At 35.1% G+C, this 19,296-nt stretch overlaps 1 protein-coding gene across 1 annotated transcript in view; it reads left to right on the top strand.

Annotated features, from left to right (window-relative positions):
• GSTCD (glutathione S-transferase C-terminal domain containing) overlaps nucleotides 1-19,296 on the top strand; it is a 165,162-nt gene that overhangs the window by 123,601 nt on the left and 22,265 nt on the right. Inside the window, exons 7-8 of the mRNA XM_031942356.1 lie at nucleotides 1,226-1,270; nucleotides 2,567-2,695. Of these exons, the coding sequence (XP_031798216.1) occupies nucleotides 1,226-1,270; nucleotides 2,567-2,695 (174 nt within the window). The remainder of the gene's footprint in view (nucleotides 1-1,225; nucleotides 1,271-2,566; nucleotides 2,696-19,296) is intronic.

The raw sequence follows: 19,296 nt of genomic DNA, 5'->3' as shown, positions 1-19,296 counted from the left end.
GCTTCTTGAAACTGAGGCAAGCAAGCATGTCAAGGTTAATTGGTATATTGGAAAGAAGACTTGAAAGTGGATTTGCCTTTGCAGACTTTAAAACATAATTTAAAATTTTGGAGAAAGCAGTTTTCATAGATATTAGACCCCTCCCCCACAAAAAAAAAAGACAAACAGGAAAGGAATCTCCCCCAAAAGGTCAAATACTAGTAAAAGATTAATATTTACTGAAATAGTAAACTGAGGGATTCATTATTTAAATAAATATTAGAGAAACTGAGCATCAATATAGCAAGATATAAATTTGGATTGTTACCTCATACTGTATATTATAGTACCTTCCAAAAAGATAAAAGAATTGGACATAATTAAATGAATAGTGAGAAAACTTGGAAGAATATGAAATATTTCAATTGTCACATTTCATTTCTAGAAAGTGGACAGAATTGTAACTATTAAATAAGTAATAGGAATTGTTGAGGATAAGAAATATGAATGATTACATAAAAAAGCAAAGTTCTTCAAAACAAATATATAATCAAACTCAAAAGAAAAGTAGTATTGAGGAATATGTTTGTAGCAAATGAGATAAAAATTTATCTAAAATTCTAAGGGTCTGATAACAAATATCAATTACAGCACTCAGTCACCATTGTGTAAATGTTTAAAGGATCAGAAAACAATTCATGAAAAAAGACTCAGCCTCACCAATAATCAGAGAAAAGCAGATTAAAATAGCTTTGAGGCACCATACTTCACACTCATCCAATAAGCAAAAAATAACCAAGAGCAACAAAAGGTCATTGCTGATATGATTATAGAAAATCAAGTGTATGTATGCATTAGTTGCTGGTGGAATTGCAAATTTGCAGTATCTTTGTGGAGGACAATCAAAATGTTGAACTAAATTCACAAAAAAACCTTATTCCTTGACATTCTGTTACTAAGAATAAACTCCTTTGACTATAATTATAAAAGTGGGGGAACAGCTTTTCATTTGTAGCATTATTTGTCATTGCAAAAAAATACAAGCAAATCTTAATGTCTAATACAGGACTGAAAACACATGTAGAAATTTATTTTGAAGTGTAAATAGTTGTAAATGTATGTTGATTTGGTTTTAATGTTTAATGTTAAGTACATAGTAAATAATTGGGGGGGGGGACTCTTTTTTAGGGGATAAGCCATCTCAGAATTTTTAAATATTAACATCTTTATTCTTTGCCTTTTATAGGGACACGTTGGAATTGTCCTTGCTCACATGCTGCCATCATGTCAGGTAAAGCCTGAGAAATAGATTAAAAGAAAATTAATTTTCTTTGAAAAACAATAATGCAGAATTCTGGAATGTTCCATAAAGAAAAATTAGCAAACCAAATCTGGCTTTCTCATTGACTATATCTGCTTTTTGCTTATTTAGAAGGACAGTGTAGAAGTGGAAGGATGAATCTTGGTGTGATTTACCTTGTGAGCAAACAATTCCTCCCAATACAGATTAGTAAATTCTGTATAAATTGGCATTTTAGAGAGTTCCCTGAGCCACTGAAAGTTTAATTTGCTGGAGGGTTACTCAAGTCAGTGGATGTCAGAGTTGGACCAGAACTTCAGTCTTCTTGACTTCAAGGCCCAGCTTTCTACTTGCCATGCAGCCTCTCGGGCACTCTACCTGTTGTTCAGTAGCTTCAGTCATGTCTAACTTTCTTTGACCCCATTTGGAAGTTATTTGGCAAAAATATTTGAGTGGTTTGCTGTTTCTTTCTCCAGCCTATTTTATATGTCAGGAAATTGAGTTACTTGCCCAGGATCACGTAGCTAAGAGAGTGTCTGAGGCCAGATTGAATTCTTGAAGATAAGTTTTCCTGACTGTAGGCCTTGGTACTTACTCTCTTCACTGTGCCACATACCTGTCCCAATGTCCTGTTTACAATACTTTAGATCCAAAAGGCCTTTCATTTATCACATATTAAAGAAATGTAGTTCAGTTTCAAGTAGAACTTGTGTGGGATTTCTAAGTGATGAGAGGGGTATAACAAGGAACTTTTACCCTCCTTGCTGATTTGTTATTCTTGAAAACTGCAGCCATACATTACTGATCTTAAATAATAATTAGATATAAATTGGACAAAGAAGAAAATTTAATAAACTCCTGATTTGAATGCCTTCAAGCTTTGTGAGGATTCAAGCCAATTAGCTCATTTTACCTTTATTTTTTAAACAAAAGTATTTAATAATCAAACATAATATAAACAAGATTGCAGATATCATGTTCAACCATCAAGGTAAACTTTTCAAAAAATTTGGTTGTTAATAATGTAATTTGAAATAAGCCTTCAATTTTAAAATTTCCATGAAAAAGATTATTCATAGAACTTTGTTTATAAAAAATATCATGAGGGCAGTAAAGATGCATCTGTCATTGTCATATTACTTTAAAATGTGTTAATATATGTGTATACATGCATGTATGCTTTTTCTCAAGAGAAAAAAATTGACATTTACAGTTAAATATAATAAAGATATTATACATTATAGGTGTTATTAGCCAGTATAATATTGTTTTCTATTTTAAATCCAGGTGATATTGATTGAAAACAAAGAGTTATCATTAGTGAGGGCTAAAAAGAGAAGTGATGACCTGGGTCTGAGCAACATTTGGTTCATCCAAGCAAATCTGGACTATTTTACAGGGAAGTTTGATATTGGGGTAAGTTACTAAGATGTTTCAATATCAGATTTTTTAAATCAGAGGAAAATTGTATGTAGTACATTTGTACTAGTAAAAAAAAAAATCAAGCTCATTATTAAACAAGATAATCCATATCATGTAAATTTCTCTTTGGTTTAGTTGAATATTACTGCCTTTTCATAAAAAGATGTGTTTTTAAAATTAATTCTCATAAAAACATATTTTGAGCCATATTTATCATTTAGTAATCTAAATATGCAGGATAGACAACTAATAATAAATAATGGACTTGAGCTCAAAATTCAGTAGGAGGAAGAAAGCATATTAGATTACATTTGGAAAACTCAACAGTGCTTTTGATGATGCTCCCCAAGACGTTCTTTTTTTTATTTTTTAAAGTGCCAATAGTTTATCAATTACAATCTGGATAAATGGAAGAAATTTCCATACTGACAAAAATTATAGATCATTGAATATACTGGTTATATTATGTCTGTGTTGTTCTATGGTTCTGAATCCTAAAACATCTCAGTCTCTTAGGAATCCATCAGCCATCAAGCTTTAAACATATGATATGCCAGATACTGTGCTAGGCATTGGGGATACAAATAAAAACAATCCTTTCCCACAGGAAGGCCAAGGGCCACCTTTGTGTAAGTTGTAGTATAAGAGATTATGAAGGAAATGTAACATTGCCAAACATTGACTTAACTAGTCAAGTAGCAAGATTGAAAAATAGCAGATGGACACTCCAAGTACTTAATGAACTATTCCAAGACTTCTTGTCCATATCAAGTCACAGATCAGCTTGAACTACTGAAGTATTGTAATATAGATAATATAATTATTAGAAAATTCATATTGGAATGGTTCTGTTCATTGATTTGTAGTAAGTATGACTTTAAGCTAGTGTATTTGGCCCAAAGAGTAATAACAACAATTCTTATTTATATGATTTACATGTTTTCTGCACCAATACCTTTGCAGTCTTTGAGGGCAAGGACTATTTTTTTGCTTCTGTTTTGTCCCCAACTCCTAATGGCTGGGTTAAATTTATATTGACTACTTTCATGACTTTTTAATAAGTGCTTAGTTTGAGCTTCATTTAACCAGTATTATAGTTAATTCAAAGCCATGCATTCTACTTATCCTGCTTACCACTGAGTGAAAACCCACCATGTTACAGAAAAACATATCCACAAAACTAGACAAGCAGAGAAGATAAGGGACAGTGCCAGAAGTGCTCCAAAAAAAAAAAAAAAAAAAAAAAGCATATTTATATGAAAAGAAGATAATTTATAATAAATAAAAGAATTCTCAACCAATGTGCTGCAAATTAAACAATTCTTAGTTTTTTTAACCTTCTGCACAATGAATTGGACCAAATTTTATATATGGCATCACTTAGATATTCTTCTTTGAAACAAACTAGAATTTAATACTTATTAGGTAGCAGGAATTACTGGCCAGTAGATGATGTTCCAAACATAATGCCAGAGAAACTGAGGCAAGATAGAAATTAGAGAGGGGTTTTAAATATTTTATTAGAGGGAGAGTTTGACTGGCAGCCAAACAGGATCCATAGCCAAACAGTATCCATGTCTGACCCCAGCTGGGTAGATGGGATTCTTGCCTCAAAGCATCCAACAACAAGCAAGGGATTCCAGAGACTCTTAAGGGCTCCAGCGATCAGAGAAATAAAGGCAGAGGGGAGTAGAGCACTGGTGAGTGGGAATTTCCAGCAAAGGACCATAAATTTAATTCTTATAGGTTGGGGATGAAGGATCATAAATTATGATAAGTTGGGAGGCTAGGAGCCTAGGAGTCTAGTTCAAAGGGTCCCATCTAGGTATCTGAGATGAGCCATCTGAAGTTTTATGACTCTTTGGAATGCTGGTGGTCAGGGCTCCCAGCCCTAATTATCTCTGTCCTAATGGCCAGGAAGAGGGGTTGCCAACAGGGAGACTGAGGCAGAACAATTCAAGGAAGCTTAGGCATAAGAAAAACAGTTTTAAAAAATTGTTTTAATTCCAGAAACAAAAATTCTAGAATGATGTTCTAATAACCAAGATCCTATTCCATTATAATTACTGTGAGGCTTATATTTCTTTCCCTGTTACTCAGCTGGCACTAGAATCTTCTAGAGATCTGAGTCAGATATCAGGGAGCTCAATAAGATAATCAAACTGCAAGTTATATGTTACCATAACAACATCATAGTTTCTAATATGTATTTGTGTTAGGATTCTTACAAGGTAAGTAAGTGGAATTGAGGAGACAGTGGTTAAATCTAGTTTAGCATTGACTTAATCCTACAACAAATAAGGTTTCCTAGTGATATAATGATTGATGTATACTCAGTGTAGAACATATAAGAGGGGCTCTCAAGGCCAGAAAAAGGCCAGAAAAAAAAAAAAAAGACAGGCGCACTAGAAGCTTTCTGAGGCTGAGATAGATTCATTCCATCGTTCACCTTTGTTGTGGCTGGAGGCTGAAGTACAAACCTTTGGATTTGGAGACATTTGGAGGGAGCTAGAGGCAGAAGCTGGCAGAGGCAAAGGACTAGCGGCAGGAGCTCTCAGAACCAAGGAGAGAGATAGGCCTCTATTAAAGCTAACTGGACTCCAGGAAAAGCAACAAGACTTTGAAGGAGATGACAAAGGATTTGGACTTTAACTCCTGGCTGCATTTGAGGTGATTATTGAGCTGAAAAGAAACCTGCTCCCAGAGAAGATTATAATTTAGAGAAGAATATTACATTTTGGAGCCTAAACGTGGGACCAAGAACCTTCATCTGTGACCCAGAAATTAGGGTGAATACAACAAGGAAACTTTATTAAAGGGCTAAAGTAGTATTTCAGCTAAAATGGGACAGATGTTTAGAAAACAGCCTTCTTTTCCTCTTCAAGGAAAAAGTGTAGAGAGCATTGTCAGACTTATGAAAAGCCAAGGTTTGATTATAATTTGGGAGCAGATCACTGAACTTTTAGAAACAGTACAGTACACATCTCCTTGGTTCTCTAAGGAAAAAGAATTGAATCCAGACAAGTGGAAATTAGTAGGAGAATAACTATGTGAATACTACACATAGTATTCACTCAATTTCCAAACTTAATTTCTAAAAATATACTTATACATATAATTTAATACAACTGGCTTTAAGAAATTATATAAGTGTTAGAATAAGAAAAAAGAAGAAAGAACAGGAGGGGGAGGATCTAAATAAACTAGGTGAAAAGGATGAAGAATCAGATAAGAATGGAGTTAAGTACATATCTGAGTATGCTACTTCACAGCAGGAGCATTCCCCATCCCTTGACCTACTTCAGTCAATTAACCCTTCATGGGTGGAGGGAGAAGGAGGAGTGGAAGGGGTAGTGACACAATCAGCATCCCCTATGAAGCAGCCTATGACAAGATTACAAAAGGCAAAACGAAATACATTAAGGCTAAGAGAGAAGGACAGGATATATCTGATTTGAAAATAAATGCATACCCTGTGATTGAAGAGCTTGACTCTTCAGGTCAAAAAAGGAGAAGATACACTCCTTTTGATTTGGAAAAAATTAAGGATTTGAAAAAAAGGTTGCACTCTTTATTGGGGCTACATCATCTTATGTTAAGATGTTACTAGAGAGTTTAGCTTATGAAATCTTAACCCCTTGTGATTGGAAATCCGTAGCAAGGACATGTTTAGAACCTGGACAAAACTTGTGGCTTTTGCAGTATCATAAATTATGTAGGATTCAAGCCCAATGCAATAAGCAAACTGGAGTTTGGTACAAATCACTTTTGACCAATTAGCAGGTGAAGGTCAATATGCAGAGAATTCAGCACAGACTAATTATCCCATAACAATGTATGAGCAAATTGCTATTGCTTCTATAAAAGGTTGGGGTTCCCTCCCAGGAAAAGATGGAGGCAAAGCCTTCACAAAAATAGAGCAAGGTCCCAATGAACCCTTGTGGATTTTGTGGGATGTTTGCAAACAGCTGTCACAAGAACCATTTGAGAAAATGCAGCTACAAAAATAATGATCAGACAGCTGGCTAAGGAAAATGCTAATGAGGTAGAAGAATTATATGGGGACTACACAAGGATGTTTCTTTAAAGGAGATCATAAGATGCTGTGCCACAGTGGGCACAAATGCTTATTATACCTAGACTATGATGAACATGGAAAGACAGGGTCCCTCTTGGCAAGGGACTTCTAGAGAAACTTGTTAATGCTTTTAATGTGGAAAAGTTGGGCATCTGAGAGCCCAATGCAGGTATGGAGATAGAGTGAGAGGACAGGGTGAGAGAAGACCTCAAACCCTATGTCCAAAATGCCACAAGGGCTTCCACTGGCCTCGGAATGTAGATTGACCCAAGGAAACGAGAGGCAGGGCCCAGCCCCAAGATATCATACAAAAAGGCAGATGGGGCATGATGGCAGCTGAGTTTATATCCAGAGAGTCTTTAGAAGATCAGGACTCTAATGTGATCAATCAGCCAAAAAGTAATCACATGGCAGAAAGGGATTACAATTGGGGAGAATACAGGCTTTTTAAACCAACAGAGCATTGTCAGTGCAAGCAGCTCCAATGTAATTGTCAGGTGATGAGAAGAAATCTAGAAAATGGCAAGTAGAAGGGACTAGATAGTTTAACTGCTTGGGAGAAAGGGTTTGTTTGTATCTCTACAGATGGAGAAGGAATCAGATGGGTGCCAATGAGCACCTGGAGAGAGACAGAAAAAGAGAAAAACCTCAAAACAAAGGAGAAGACCTAAAAAAAATCTGACACTAAAAAAGCATGGCTGATAATTAGACTGTTATAGAACGTCAAAACCCTCAGGAATCATTGGATTTCCTGAGATAAAAAATTGTTGATAAGACTGTTGCAGAATTTTAAAACCAGCAGGAATCATTGGACAATAGATTCCTTTTGGACTATTTCTAGGACTTATGGACATGTATAATTCTTCATGTTGATTCATGTTATTTGTTACAACTAGTAGCTTGTATTACTATGTGCTTATGTAATTTATGTAATTATGTGTAATACTTCTCATATTGATGGATTTATGTATACCTGTTTCAAATGAGCCCCTTTAAAAACCTGCTAATCTGATTTGATTTCCCATTTCCTTTGGTGTTTTCATCTCCCTTCTTGAGACATCAGGGAGGGCATGACCACCTCTTTTTATGGTGTTTTCACCCCTTTTTTGAGCAGTCAGGGAAGGCGTGATCACCTTTTTGGGGGTTATCTCACCTCCTTGAGAAGTCAGGGAGGTTATGACCACCTATGTTCTAAAAACAAAAGAAAGTGGGAGATGTTAGGATTCTTACAAGGTGCTAAGTCAATGGAATTGAAGAGACAGTGGTTAAATCTAGTTTAGCATTGATTTAATCCTGCAACAAATAATGGTTTCCTAGTGATATAATGATTGGTGTATACTCAGTGTGGAGCATATAAGGAGGAGCTCTCAGGGCCAGAAAGGACAGGTGCATTAGAAGCTTTCTGAGGCTAAGACAGATTCATTCCATTGTCCACCTTTGTTGTGACTGGAGGCTGAAGTACAAACTTTTGGATTCGGAGACATTTGGAGGGAGTGAGAGGCAGAAGCTGGCAGAGGTAAAAGACTAGTGGCAAGAGCCCTTGGAACCAAGGAGAGAGATAGGCCTCTATTAAAGCTAACTGGACCCCAGGAAAAGCGACAAGACTTTGAAGAAGATGACAAAAGATTTGGACTTTAATTCTTGGCTGCATTTGAGGTGATTATAGAACTCAAAAGAAACCTGCTCCCAGAGAAGATTATAATTTAGAGAAGAATATTACAGATTTGTATCTACTTCTAGTTAAGTAAATATATGGTTGCCATTCAGGAAGGTTATAGCAGCCCTATTCCTCCATTTCCTTATGTTCTCATATAGTATTTCATTTCATTGTTAGGAGAACTTACTGATAGTCTTCAGTTTGCTCCCAAGTTTTACAATAAACATTTATTTTGGAAGAGAAGGATTGAACATATTGTTTGCAGATGCTATTAGCATAGATGAATTAAAAAATACACTAATCATTTAACTACTTGTAGGTACTGTGTTAAAAACTGGGCATATCACTTGAAAAAGGAAAATAGCACCTGCTCTCTAGGAGCTTACACTCTAATTGGAGGTCAAACACATAAAGGAGGGTGAGAAGGAGGATTTGGGACAAGGAAGTTATAAGCATAATGAATGGTTTCATTGAGGGATAGATTGACAGATTGACAGGCCCTTTCTGGGAATGTTAGTTTTGATTCTTATTTCTAATGTTAGAGGTGAAGGCCAAAGGAGGAACGGGTACTAAAGGAGGGGTGGTGATGTTACAGGGGGCAGCATGGCATTCATATGACTTATGAAGCAGCAGCATTGGGGTCTCAGTTGAGCTTCAAAAGGTGAAAGATAAATCTAGTAAGTGGAGATGTAGAGTACTTACTTAGATGGGTTTTTTCTTTGCTACTGTCTGTATGGAAGCACATTGTACCGACATATACAACTTATGTAATACATAAGTATTAACTCGACCTTTTTAGAATTAAGATCCATTTGTGGAATAAATTACCTGTTTTAAACTGGATGCCATTGTTTAGATATAATTCACTTTTGTACTTTGTATTGGTAGCTTTTACATCTATTAGTGTCTCCATTAGGTTATTCTTTTGATTTGATTATGATTTTGTAAAATATATCTGTAAGGTTAATAATAATAATACAGCTACCATTTATGTAATGTTATAAGCTTTGCAAAGCATTTTACATTTATTACCTCATTTGATCAACACAATAACCCTTAGAAGTACACCTTGATGAGATCCCAAGTAATAAAAAAAAGATGAAGTATTGATAAAATTACTTCCTTAGGCAAGCAGGGAAAGGCACTGAAGGGGTTCAGTTTAACTTTATGGGTGGCCTCACCTTTCTAGATTCAGTCAGAAATCTGAGTTATGCCAAACCTTTGAGATTGAATTTCCCCTATAAATCTGTCCATGGACTGTGCCATTTTTGCTAAACCCCTTTGAGTTAAGCTTTCCATGGCACTCTACCTCATTGTGTCTTTTCCCTCATCCCTTATCCAGGCCACATGGTATCTTTCTTCTTTCCTACCATGCTTCATTATGTCTTTCTTCTTCTTATAGCTAACTAACTTTTTAAGGGTACTAAATTCTTCTTTGGACTTAGCTTTTTATTTAAGGGCATACATCTACCTCATGGAATATTGCACCTCTTCATTTTATTTATAAAACTCTTTTCCTTAATAAATCTATTTTTTGCCAAAGAGAATGGCCATCCGAGACTTATATGAACTGATGCTAAGTGAAATGAGCAGACCCAGGAGATCATTATATACCTCAACAGCGATACTGTATGAGGATGTATTCTGATGGAAATGGATTTCTTTGACAAAGAGAAGATCTAACTCAGTTTCAATTGATCAAGGTTGGACAGAAGCAGCTACACCCAAAGCAAGAACACTGGGAAATGAATGTAAACTGCATTTTTGTTTTTCTTCCCAGGTTATTTTTACCTTCTGAATCCAGTTCTTCCTGTGCAACAAGAGAACTGTTCGGTTCTGCACACATATATTGTATCTAGGATACACTCTGTGACATATTTAACTTGTATAGGACTTCTTGCCATCTGGAGGCGGGGGTGAAGGGAGAGAGGGGAAAAGTCGGAACAGAAGTGAGTGCAAGGGGATAGTGTTGTAAAAAATTACCCAGACATGGGTTCTGTCAATAAAAAGTTATAATTAAAGAGAGAGAGAGAGAGAGAGAGAATGGCCAATGTGAATTTTTCACATGACCAAACCCTAACATTTGTGTCAATCTCATCAATTGACACTAAACCCAAAACACATCATTTGGTACTAGGAATTTCTACCCTAAACACTTTACTATTATTATATCTGATTTACAGATAAAGCCACATTGAAGGTTGGATCACATAACCAGTAAATGTCTGAAGCAGCATTAATACTCAAGTCTTCCTGGCTCCAAATCCAGCACTCTACTCTTTACTTATGTTTCTTAAACTGTGTGTTATGACCCCATATGAGATCATGTAATTGAATGTGGGCATTGTGAAATTATGATTTATTATCAGTAAATGTTTGATTTGTATACCTATTGTATATACCTATATACTTAGGATTATATAAAAATTTCTTGGGTGAAAAGGGGTTCCAAGTGGAAAAAGTTTACTGCTTTGCAACACCTATATACTTAGCCCCCATATGTTTTAATGTAAAAATATTACCAATTTGAGGACAATAACTATCTTTTTTTATCAAATGATCATGAAAATCCATCAAGTCCTGTTATGGAGTTATGGAGTAATTATTTGATTTTAAAATATTTGGGCAGAAGCCCTCCTAGGCTTTTTCTTTTGTTAGGCCTTTAGTCACTTTAGGAGGTTTAGCTGATTTTTCATACAATATATAATCTATCACTAGTGTAATGTGTGGGGTAGGCACTTCACCCCTGGATACTTAATTACTTCCCTTTAACCTGTCCTTACATTGGGAGAACTAAGTTCCTAGAGATGGTCCACCACATACCACTCCTTTAACCTACATATCTTTCTATATCCCATTTATCCTATTCTCTCCTCCCTCCATTTCTCTAACGATTTTGGAGGATGATCCCTCTTTAACCCATTCCTGATGAGAGTAGGATTTCAGAACTAGCAGCCCCCCTTCCCCTTCCAATTTTTCTGTTAGTTTTTGTTTTTGTACATCATTCATATAGCATAATTACTATTTTTACCTTTTTCCTAGACCATTTTGCTTTTTAGAATCACATTTTCAGCTCTACCTCAGTCTTTCTTTTGGACTACCCAGTTACTGTCAGTCTTAGACATGGTTTACATTTCCACATATAAAACATAAATAGTTTGTCCTTATGAAGTCCCTTGGCATTAGTCTTTGATGTTGGCTCTTATGTGTGAAATTTTCTATTCAGTTCAAGTTTGAGAAAAAAAAATCCTGAAAATCTGATAGTTCATTGAATGTCCTTTTCTTTCATTCAAAATAATATTTAATTTTGGATATAATGTTAGATATAATGTTTTTGGCCACAATCCTAGTTCTTTGATTGTCAGTACAGAGTATTCTGAAATAAATCTGCAGTCTTTTATTATAACCTCTGATAGATCCCATACAGTTCTAACTGTACCCCTAGGATATTTGAATTGTTGTTGTTGCTTATAAAATTTTCTCTTTAATCTGGAGGTTTTGAAATTTAGCAATGATATTCACATAGGTTTTCCTTGTAGGATCTATTTGAGGTGGTAATTAATTGGTGAATTTTTTTCTATTTCTACTTTCCCCTCTTATTCTATCATTTCAGTACAATTTTCTTTAATTATTTCTTATATTATTATATCAAGGTTCGTTTTTGTTCAAAACTTCCAGGTAGTCCAGTTATTCTTATGTTTTCTTTTCTTGATCTGTTCTCCAGACCTATTGTGTTTTTTTGTTAGATTTCTTCCTGTTCTGCCCCAAGGTTTTACTTTTTTTCACCTTGATCTGCAATTTTTGATTGGTTTGTGGGGAAAATCTGGAGATCTTAGAATTTTCTGACCTATTCTTTCATCTCAGAATCCTCCCCATCCTTATCATTTCTTATAGCACAGTCATTTACCACAACATGTTCAGATATTCTCCCATTTATAGACACCCCTTCAATTTCCAATTCTTTGCCACTATAAAATGAGCTGTGATAAATGTTTTTGTACATGTAAGTCCTTTTTCTCTTATCTCTTTAATATAGACCAAGTAGTGGTATTGCCATGTCAAAGGATATGCACAGTTTTATTATAACCCTTTGGGCATAGTTCCCAATTGTTCTCCAGAATAGTTAATCCAGTTCGCAATTCTACCAGTAATTCATTATGTGCCTATTTTACCATATCCCCTCCAGCATTTCTTGTTTCTTATAAATAGGAGGTTGGTAGTCAGACTTGTTTTAATTTGCATTTCTCTAATCAGTAATGATTTAGAACATTTTAAAAAATCTGACTATAGATGGCTTTGATTTTTTTCTTCTGAATACTGCTTATTCAAATCCCTTGACCATTTATCATTTGGGGAATGGTTCTTATTTTTATAAATTTGACTCAATTTCCTATATGATTGAAAAATGAGGCCTTTATCACAGAAATTTGCTTTAAACTTTTTCATAATTCTTTCTTTTATATGGTACTTTTTGTCCCAGTTTCCTTGATTGTCTCTTTTAATTAGGTTTTTTGTTTTTCCTTTCTAAGATCATGATTGCTGTCCTACTTTTTTTTTTTTTTAACTCCAGCATAATAGGTATCTTTCCATCATATTATTTTAACTCTGTATATGTATGGTTTTCAGTTTCAAATGTGTCTTTAGTAACCAACATATTATTGGATTCAACATATTATTAGATTCTGCTTTCTCATCCATCTGCTATATATTTCCATTTTATGGTTAAGTTCATCCCATTCACATTCATAATTATGATTACTGTATATTTCTCTCTGTCATATTATCTTCTTTCTTTCTCTTTTCATCTTATTCCTGTTCAGAAATCTCTTTTGCTTTTGAGCAGTGCCTCCCTTAATATTCTCTCCATTTTATTATGTTATATATTAATATTCTTACCTCATTCTTATTTTCCCTCCTTGAATCTCTTTTATAAATTCTCCCCATTCTTCATCTCCCTTTTCTTCCTTCAAGAAGTCTCTACTTCATTCTTTTAAACAACATCCAAAGCAACTCATACTCATGCCCTCTGTTAGACAAGAATTAATTAATCTGTTAGACTTCAACTGCTCTAATACCAATAAAATTTTTGGGGGCTACATGTATTTGCCATTACAATTTTTGGTTTTTTGTTATTTTAAAGTTGTTTGGAGAGGAATATTGGGATTTCAATTGTATTAATGTCATTTGATGGTAGATTTCTAAGGTTCTTTCTTGCAGCAGAATTCTTTGATCTCTATAACATTAACATATATTTTCCTCATTCCTTTGTTGAGCTCTGTTGGAATCAGTTTCACTATGGCCTCAGTTACTATGGGTTGCCTTTGGCCTTCTCAACATTACTGTCACTTTTGCTTTATCTTTTGGATTAATCCTTGCCTTAACCCATCACAGCTAGCTCTTTTTCTTTTCAAGGCAAAGGGCCTGATTACCAGCACACCAGGTCACACAAGCCAGACTCCTCCAGCTGAAACCCAGTTCACTGTCTTCTAGTATTGTTGCCATTTTCATATAATAAAATGATGAAGGCAATCCTATTTTAAGAATTCTCCAGGAATCAACATCATACTTGTATTTAAAAAAAAAAAAAAAAAAAAAAAAAACCTGTCTTGAGAATGTAGCAGTAGATTTAAATAACGTTAGCATAAACTGAAGTCGGACAGATGTGATTAATGGGAACTTGAGGAAACTGAGATAGGAGGTTTGCAGTTTTACCAGAAACAGCAGGGGTCAGCAGAGACCTCACTCACTCCTGCCCAAGAGCCGACCTTGATCTGCTGGAGTGGTAGAAACTCCAGGGAGGGAGGGCACTGTCTTTAGAAATCCAGCCGGGGACGGAGCCCGAGGCAGGAAGGGGACACTTACAAAGGGGATCTGAGGTCAGAGTAGGCAGATGGAATAAGTAACTGGCAAGGCCAGGAGAGAGTAGGGAGGTTTATGGAACTCAGAGGCAGGTGGGAGGTCAGAGTCAACACAGGAAGGAAGACTGGACTAAAAGTCACGGGCAAACTGCATTCATCTGTCTACTGCAGGAAAGGGAGGAGAGTTGGAGAATTTTGGCAACATCAAGAAGCCTCTCACCCTTTTTATTTTTTTAATTTAATTTCTTTCACTTAATAAAAATCTCTGTTTTGTCATTCTCACATCCTTCACCTCAGTGGAAAAAAATAAACACAAAACTGTTATAAAAACATAGTCAAAACAAATTTCCAGTTTGGCCATATCCAAAAGCTAGGTCTCATTTTGCTTCCTTAATTCATCATCTTTCTGTATGGTGGCAGGTAGCATTTGTCAGGGTGGATCTTTTACAGATGGAGCTGCTAGGAAGAGAGTCTATCTCCAAGGGATTCTGGCCTAGGACCTCATAAATTGATTTAAGTGAAATTTGGGTTGACTATGCAGCCCAATAAGCTTGTTAAATAATTTTTTTAGCCTCAGAACCAAGAAGACCTGAGTCCGAGCCCCTCCTCTGACATATCCTGTCATTCTTAAATTCCCCCTGCTATGGGCAACTCTCTGAGACATTCCATTAACAAAGAAGGTATCCCCCTGCATTGGGAAGAGGAGAATTTTTTTTTTATCTTTGACTTTCCTATACCAGTGACATCATGATCCCGGTCATCTTTTCATCTTGAAATCACATTGCCTATATAATAGAGTCATATTGGTCATAAAGAGAAATAGACTGAGATAATAAGCCATCTTGGGGACCTTGCTTTTCACAGAGTTCAATAAATAACTTGTGTGAACAATACATAACTTCTTTTTAGCCCAGTCATCTAAAGTAAATGGTTAATAAAATAGAGTAAAAAGTCTTTATGCTTTCTAAACTTAATAAAATACACTTGATTGAGTGTATGATGACTATTGGCTTAAGTGTAACAAGTAGGATCTCATTCAGTTCATTTTATAGATATCTAGAACTAGTGTTAAATTGAATGTTTAATTTTTGACTTTTTAGTTATCCTTATGAAAATCATGATTGTTCTATTGCTGTTAAAATGTATACACAAAACATGCCAACAAGTATTTAAGTATCTTCTATTATGTGGGCATCTAGGTGGTATAATAGTACTAAGCTTGGAGTCAAGAAGACTGTTCTTCCTGAGTTCAGTTCTGGCCTCAGACACTTAACTAGTACTGTAACTCTGGGTTAGTTACTTAACCCTGTTTGCCCTGGTTTCTCATCTATAAAATGAGTTGGAGAAGGAAATGACAAACCCCTCCATTATCTTTGCCAGAAAAATCTTAAATGGGGTCTTGAAAACTACTAAAATACTAAAATAAAATACATTGAAGATAGTATTAAAGGGAATCCTAAAGAATTAGGGGGAATCTGGAAAACCTTTTAGAAAGTGGAATTTTACTTGATATTTGAAGGAAGCTCTGAGAAAGCATAAGATCTAAGAGAAAATTTAATTTTAATATAACTTCTGAATTGTGTTGTACTTTTTTTTAAACCAGAATTAGGCCTTTGTAGTTTAGCTGCTGAAAGACAAAAAAGGCAAATATAAATTTTAAAGGAGCAACATATGCCTTTATGATCACATTAGCTCAAATTGAATTTGTTTAACATGCCAAAAAAAGGCCAAGAAATAGAAGACTTTTTAAGTGTCTGACTTTTTTAAACTGAGATTTTATGATCTCTTCCAGACCTTAAGCCCAATAAATTTTTATAAGCACACAAAATTTTACAAAGGGAGAAGGTGGTTAACAGTGGAATATCTTGGAACAGACTTGTTTCTGGCAACACACACACAAAAATCTCTTTGAGCTGACAGGTATGGCCTTCTGTGGCAGTGTTCCTGTCCTGGGCCAAGAAACAGAAGAAGAAAGCTAAGGTTGTACTTTGAGGGGCAGAAAATCCTTCATGTTGCAATTTGTGCTGACAGGAGGCCTCATTACGTCATTCGGAGAATGGAGAAGCACAAGGAAGGAGGGGTCTGATATAAAATCTAAGCATTGAAACTTGAATGTGATTTGGAAACTGCCAGTGTTACAAAGGACTTCTCTAAAAAATTGTTTTCTAAAACTAAGAAGAAACTTGGGTTATTTAAGGGAATGTTTGCATTGGTCTGTTTCTCATTTTTACAAGCTAAATGTTACAGTGGAAAGAACACTGCTTCCAGAGTCAAAGCCCTGGATTCAAATCCTGCCATGGATGCTTATTAACTATTGCAATCTTGGGTAAGGTACTGAACTTTCTTTTGGTTCAAGTTCCTTATGTTTAAAATGCAGGATTTGGACAGAATGACCTCTGAGACCTCTTCAGCTCTAGCTAGATCTACAATGTAGAGATTGACTAAATGGTACATTCTTGTTGGATATTGTAGGTAAACTCTGCCTTTAGAACCTCCATCTCAAGTCTGTACAAAGTAGAGTTAAGCATTTTTTTCAATGCTCTTCATTTTACTTACATGTTGAGTGATAAAGATTAGAACTAACTACTTTGTGGGCAAGGTTTTTAGGGAAGCAATATTTTTTATTATTATTATAGCTTTTTGTTTACAAGATATATGCATGGGTAATTTTTTAGCACTGACCCTTGCAAAACCTTCTGTTCCAACTTTTCCCCTCCTTCCCCCACCTTCTCCTCCAGATTGCAGGTAGATCCATACATGTTAAATATGTTAAAGTATATATTAAATACAACATATGTATACATATCCATACAATTATTTTGCTGCACAAGAAAAATCAGACTTTAAAATAAGGTAAAATTAACCTGAGAAGGAAATCAAAAATCCAAGCAGACAAAAACAGAGGGATTGGGAATGCTAGGTAGTGGTTCACATTCATTTCCCAGAGTTCTTTTGCTAGGTGTAGCTGGTTCTATTCATTATTGAACAAATGGAACTGATTTGGTTCATCTCATTGTTGAAGATAGCCATGTCCATCAGAATTGATCATCATATAGTATTGTTGTTGAAGTATATAATGATCTCCTGGTCCTGCTTATTTCACTCAGCATCAGTTCATGTAAATCTCTCCAGGACTTTCTGAAATCTTCCTGCTGGTCATTTCTTACAGAACAATAATATTCCATAACATGCATATACCACAATTTATTCTTCTTTTGATGGGCATCCATTCAATTTCCAGTTTCTGGCCACTACAAACAGAGCTGCCACAAACATTTTTGCACATACAGGTCCCTTTCCCTTCTTTAAGATATGTTTGGGATATAAGCCCAGTAGTAACAAGGGGAACAATATTTTGACTGAAAACATCTAGCTTTCCAGGCTATATATCAGGTGCTCTAAGTCTTGGGTTCCATCATTCACTTAATGCCAGGAAAAAATGAGGATAGTAGTATTAGAAATCCATTAAAAATCTCATTAGTCCATAATTTGTGAACTTTTAAACTAGCTCACCATGAGATTTACCTATGCTTAGAAGCTCTTTAATCTTAGACTGTGACCAAGTTTGCAGAGGGAATGTTGAAAACTTTTGACATTAAAACTAGTTATTTGTAAAAAATTTTAAGCTATAATCATTTAAATAGAAAAAAATCATATTCCAATTATAAATTAATTATCATATTCAGTAGAACAAGGTTTTTAAGAAGCTTTGCTAGACAGCAATCATTCAAGGATCTCAGATCATAGGATCATGGGAGCTTAAAGGGAACTTGATGATTGTCTTGTTCAAACCCCTCCTTTAACAGATGAAGAAACTGAAGCTAACAGAATTAGAATAAACAAGTTTTGCAAACTATATATTTTATAAATTAAGTTTTTTAACCTAGTTTGATTTGTCACATATAGTGAAAAGTGATAAATATAAATGTCTTCCAGTTCAATTCAGACTTTTCAGTTCAGCCTAACTTTATCTTAAAGTTAAAGAAGCTTCCTATGTTTGTTCCATAAAGGTATTATTTTTTCATGTTATGACTATGATTAGGCTTTTCTGCTTTAAATTGTCTGAACAAATCTTGGTAAGCATTAGCAGATATTTACCAATGCCCTATAACCCTGGAGGAAATTGGGGAGTGCTGGGAAAAGAATAGAACACACTTCCATAGTTTATTAGTCACCATCTTTCAAAATCTGGCACGTGAATGTTTTGAACTTGTCCAACCATGACAGGTATTATGGTTTTGAGGAAAATGAAAGAACCTGTTCTATAGTAAGAATGTGCAGGTGCAGGTGAACAAATCTGAATTGATCACGATTTGAGTTCTATAATGTCAAAGTGTGGGGAGGCTTACAGAAAACATTTGCAATAGATTAAGTGCTTTGGATCCAAATTTTCCTGAAATTTGATAACAAAACTTTAAATTTTAAAATATTTTTTAATGGTTTCTTAGTAAAATAACTATGCCTGAAAATGTCTACAAAAATAAGATGTTCCATATGAAAAAGGAAGACCATATAATAAGGGTGAAATTCCTTGAGTCATTTCATTGAACCTGTCAGTTAAACCAGTTGCTTGGCCTCATAGTCACCAAACAAGCTAATGAACTGAATTCCTCACATTTCAGCTGGTTGTACTAGTTTATAACTTCACAGTCAATATCTACAGTGGTTTAGAATCTGTTTTCACAGAAATGAAATTTTTTCACACTATGTGCATTATTTTCATTAACTGAGTTAACTGTCTCAGGTGTGATTAGAAAATAGATTTAGCACATTGTGGAAGGGGTTGATTTAAAAAAAAAAATCATATATGTATTTGTCTTTCATTCTCCCTATCTCTCTGTCTCCCAGGAGACAACAACAAATACAGAGTAAGTTGTGTTTTTTTCCCCTATGGTTGTGAGCATCTGGTTAACTGCTTTTTCTCTCACAAATCAGTGATGGAGCTAGAAGGAGTTATAAATTCTTCCTTTGTCCTCTAGAGCACTGCTTCAGAAACCTAAAA

This window comes from Sarcophilus harrisii, chromosome 6 (assembly GCF_902635505.1).
Source record: "Sarcophilus harrisii chromosome 6, mSarHar1.11, whole genome shotgun sequence".
Classification (NCBI taxonomy): Eukaryota; Metazoa; Chordata; class Mammalia; order Dasyuromorphia; family Dasyuridae; genus Sarcophilus; species Sarcophilus harrisii.
This window is presented reverse-complemented; position numbering and strand designations above follow the sequence as displayed.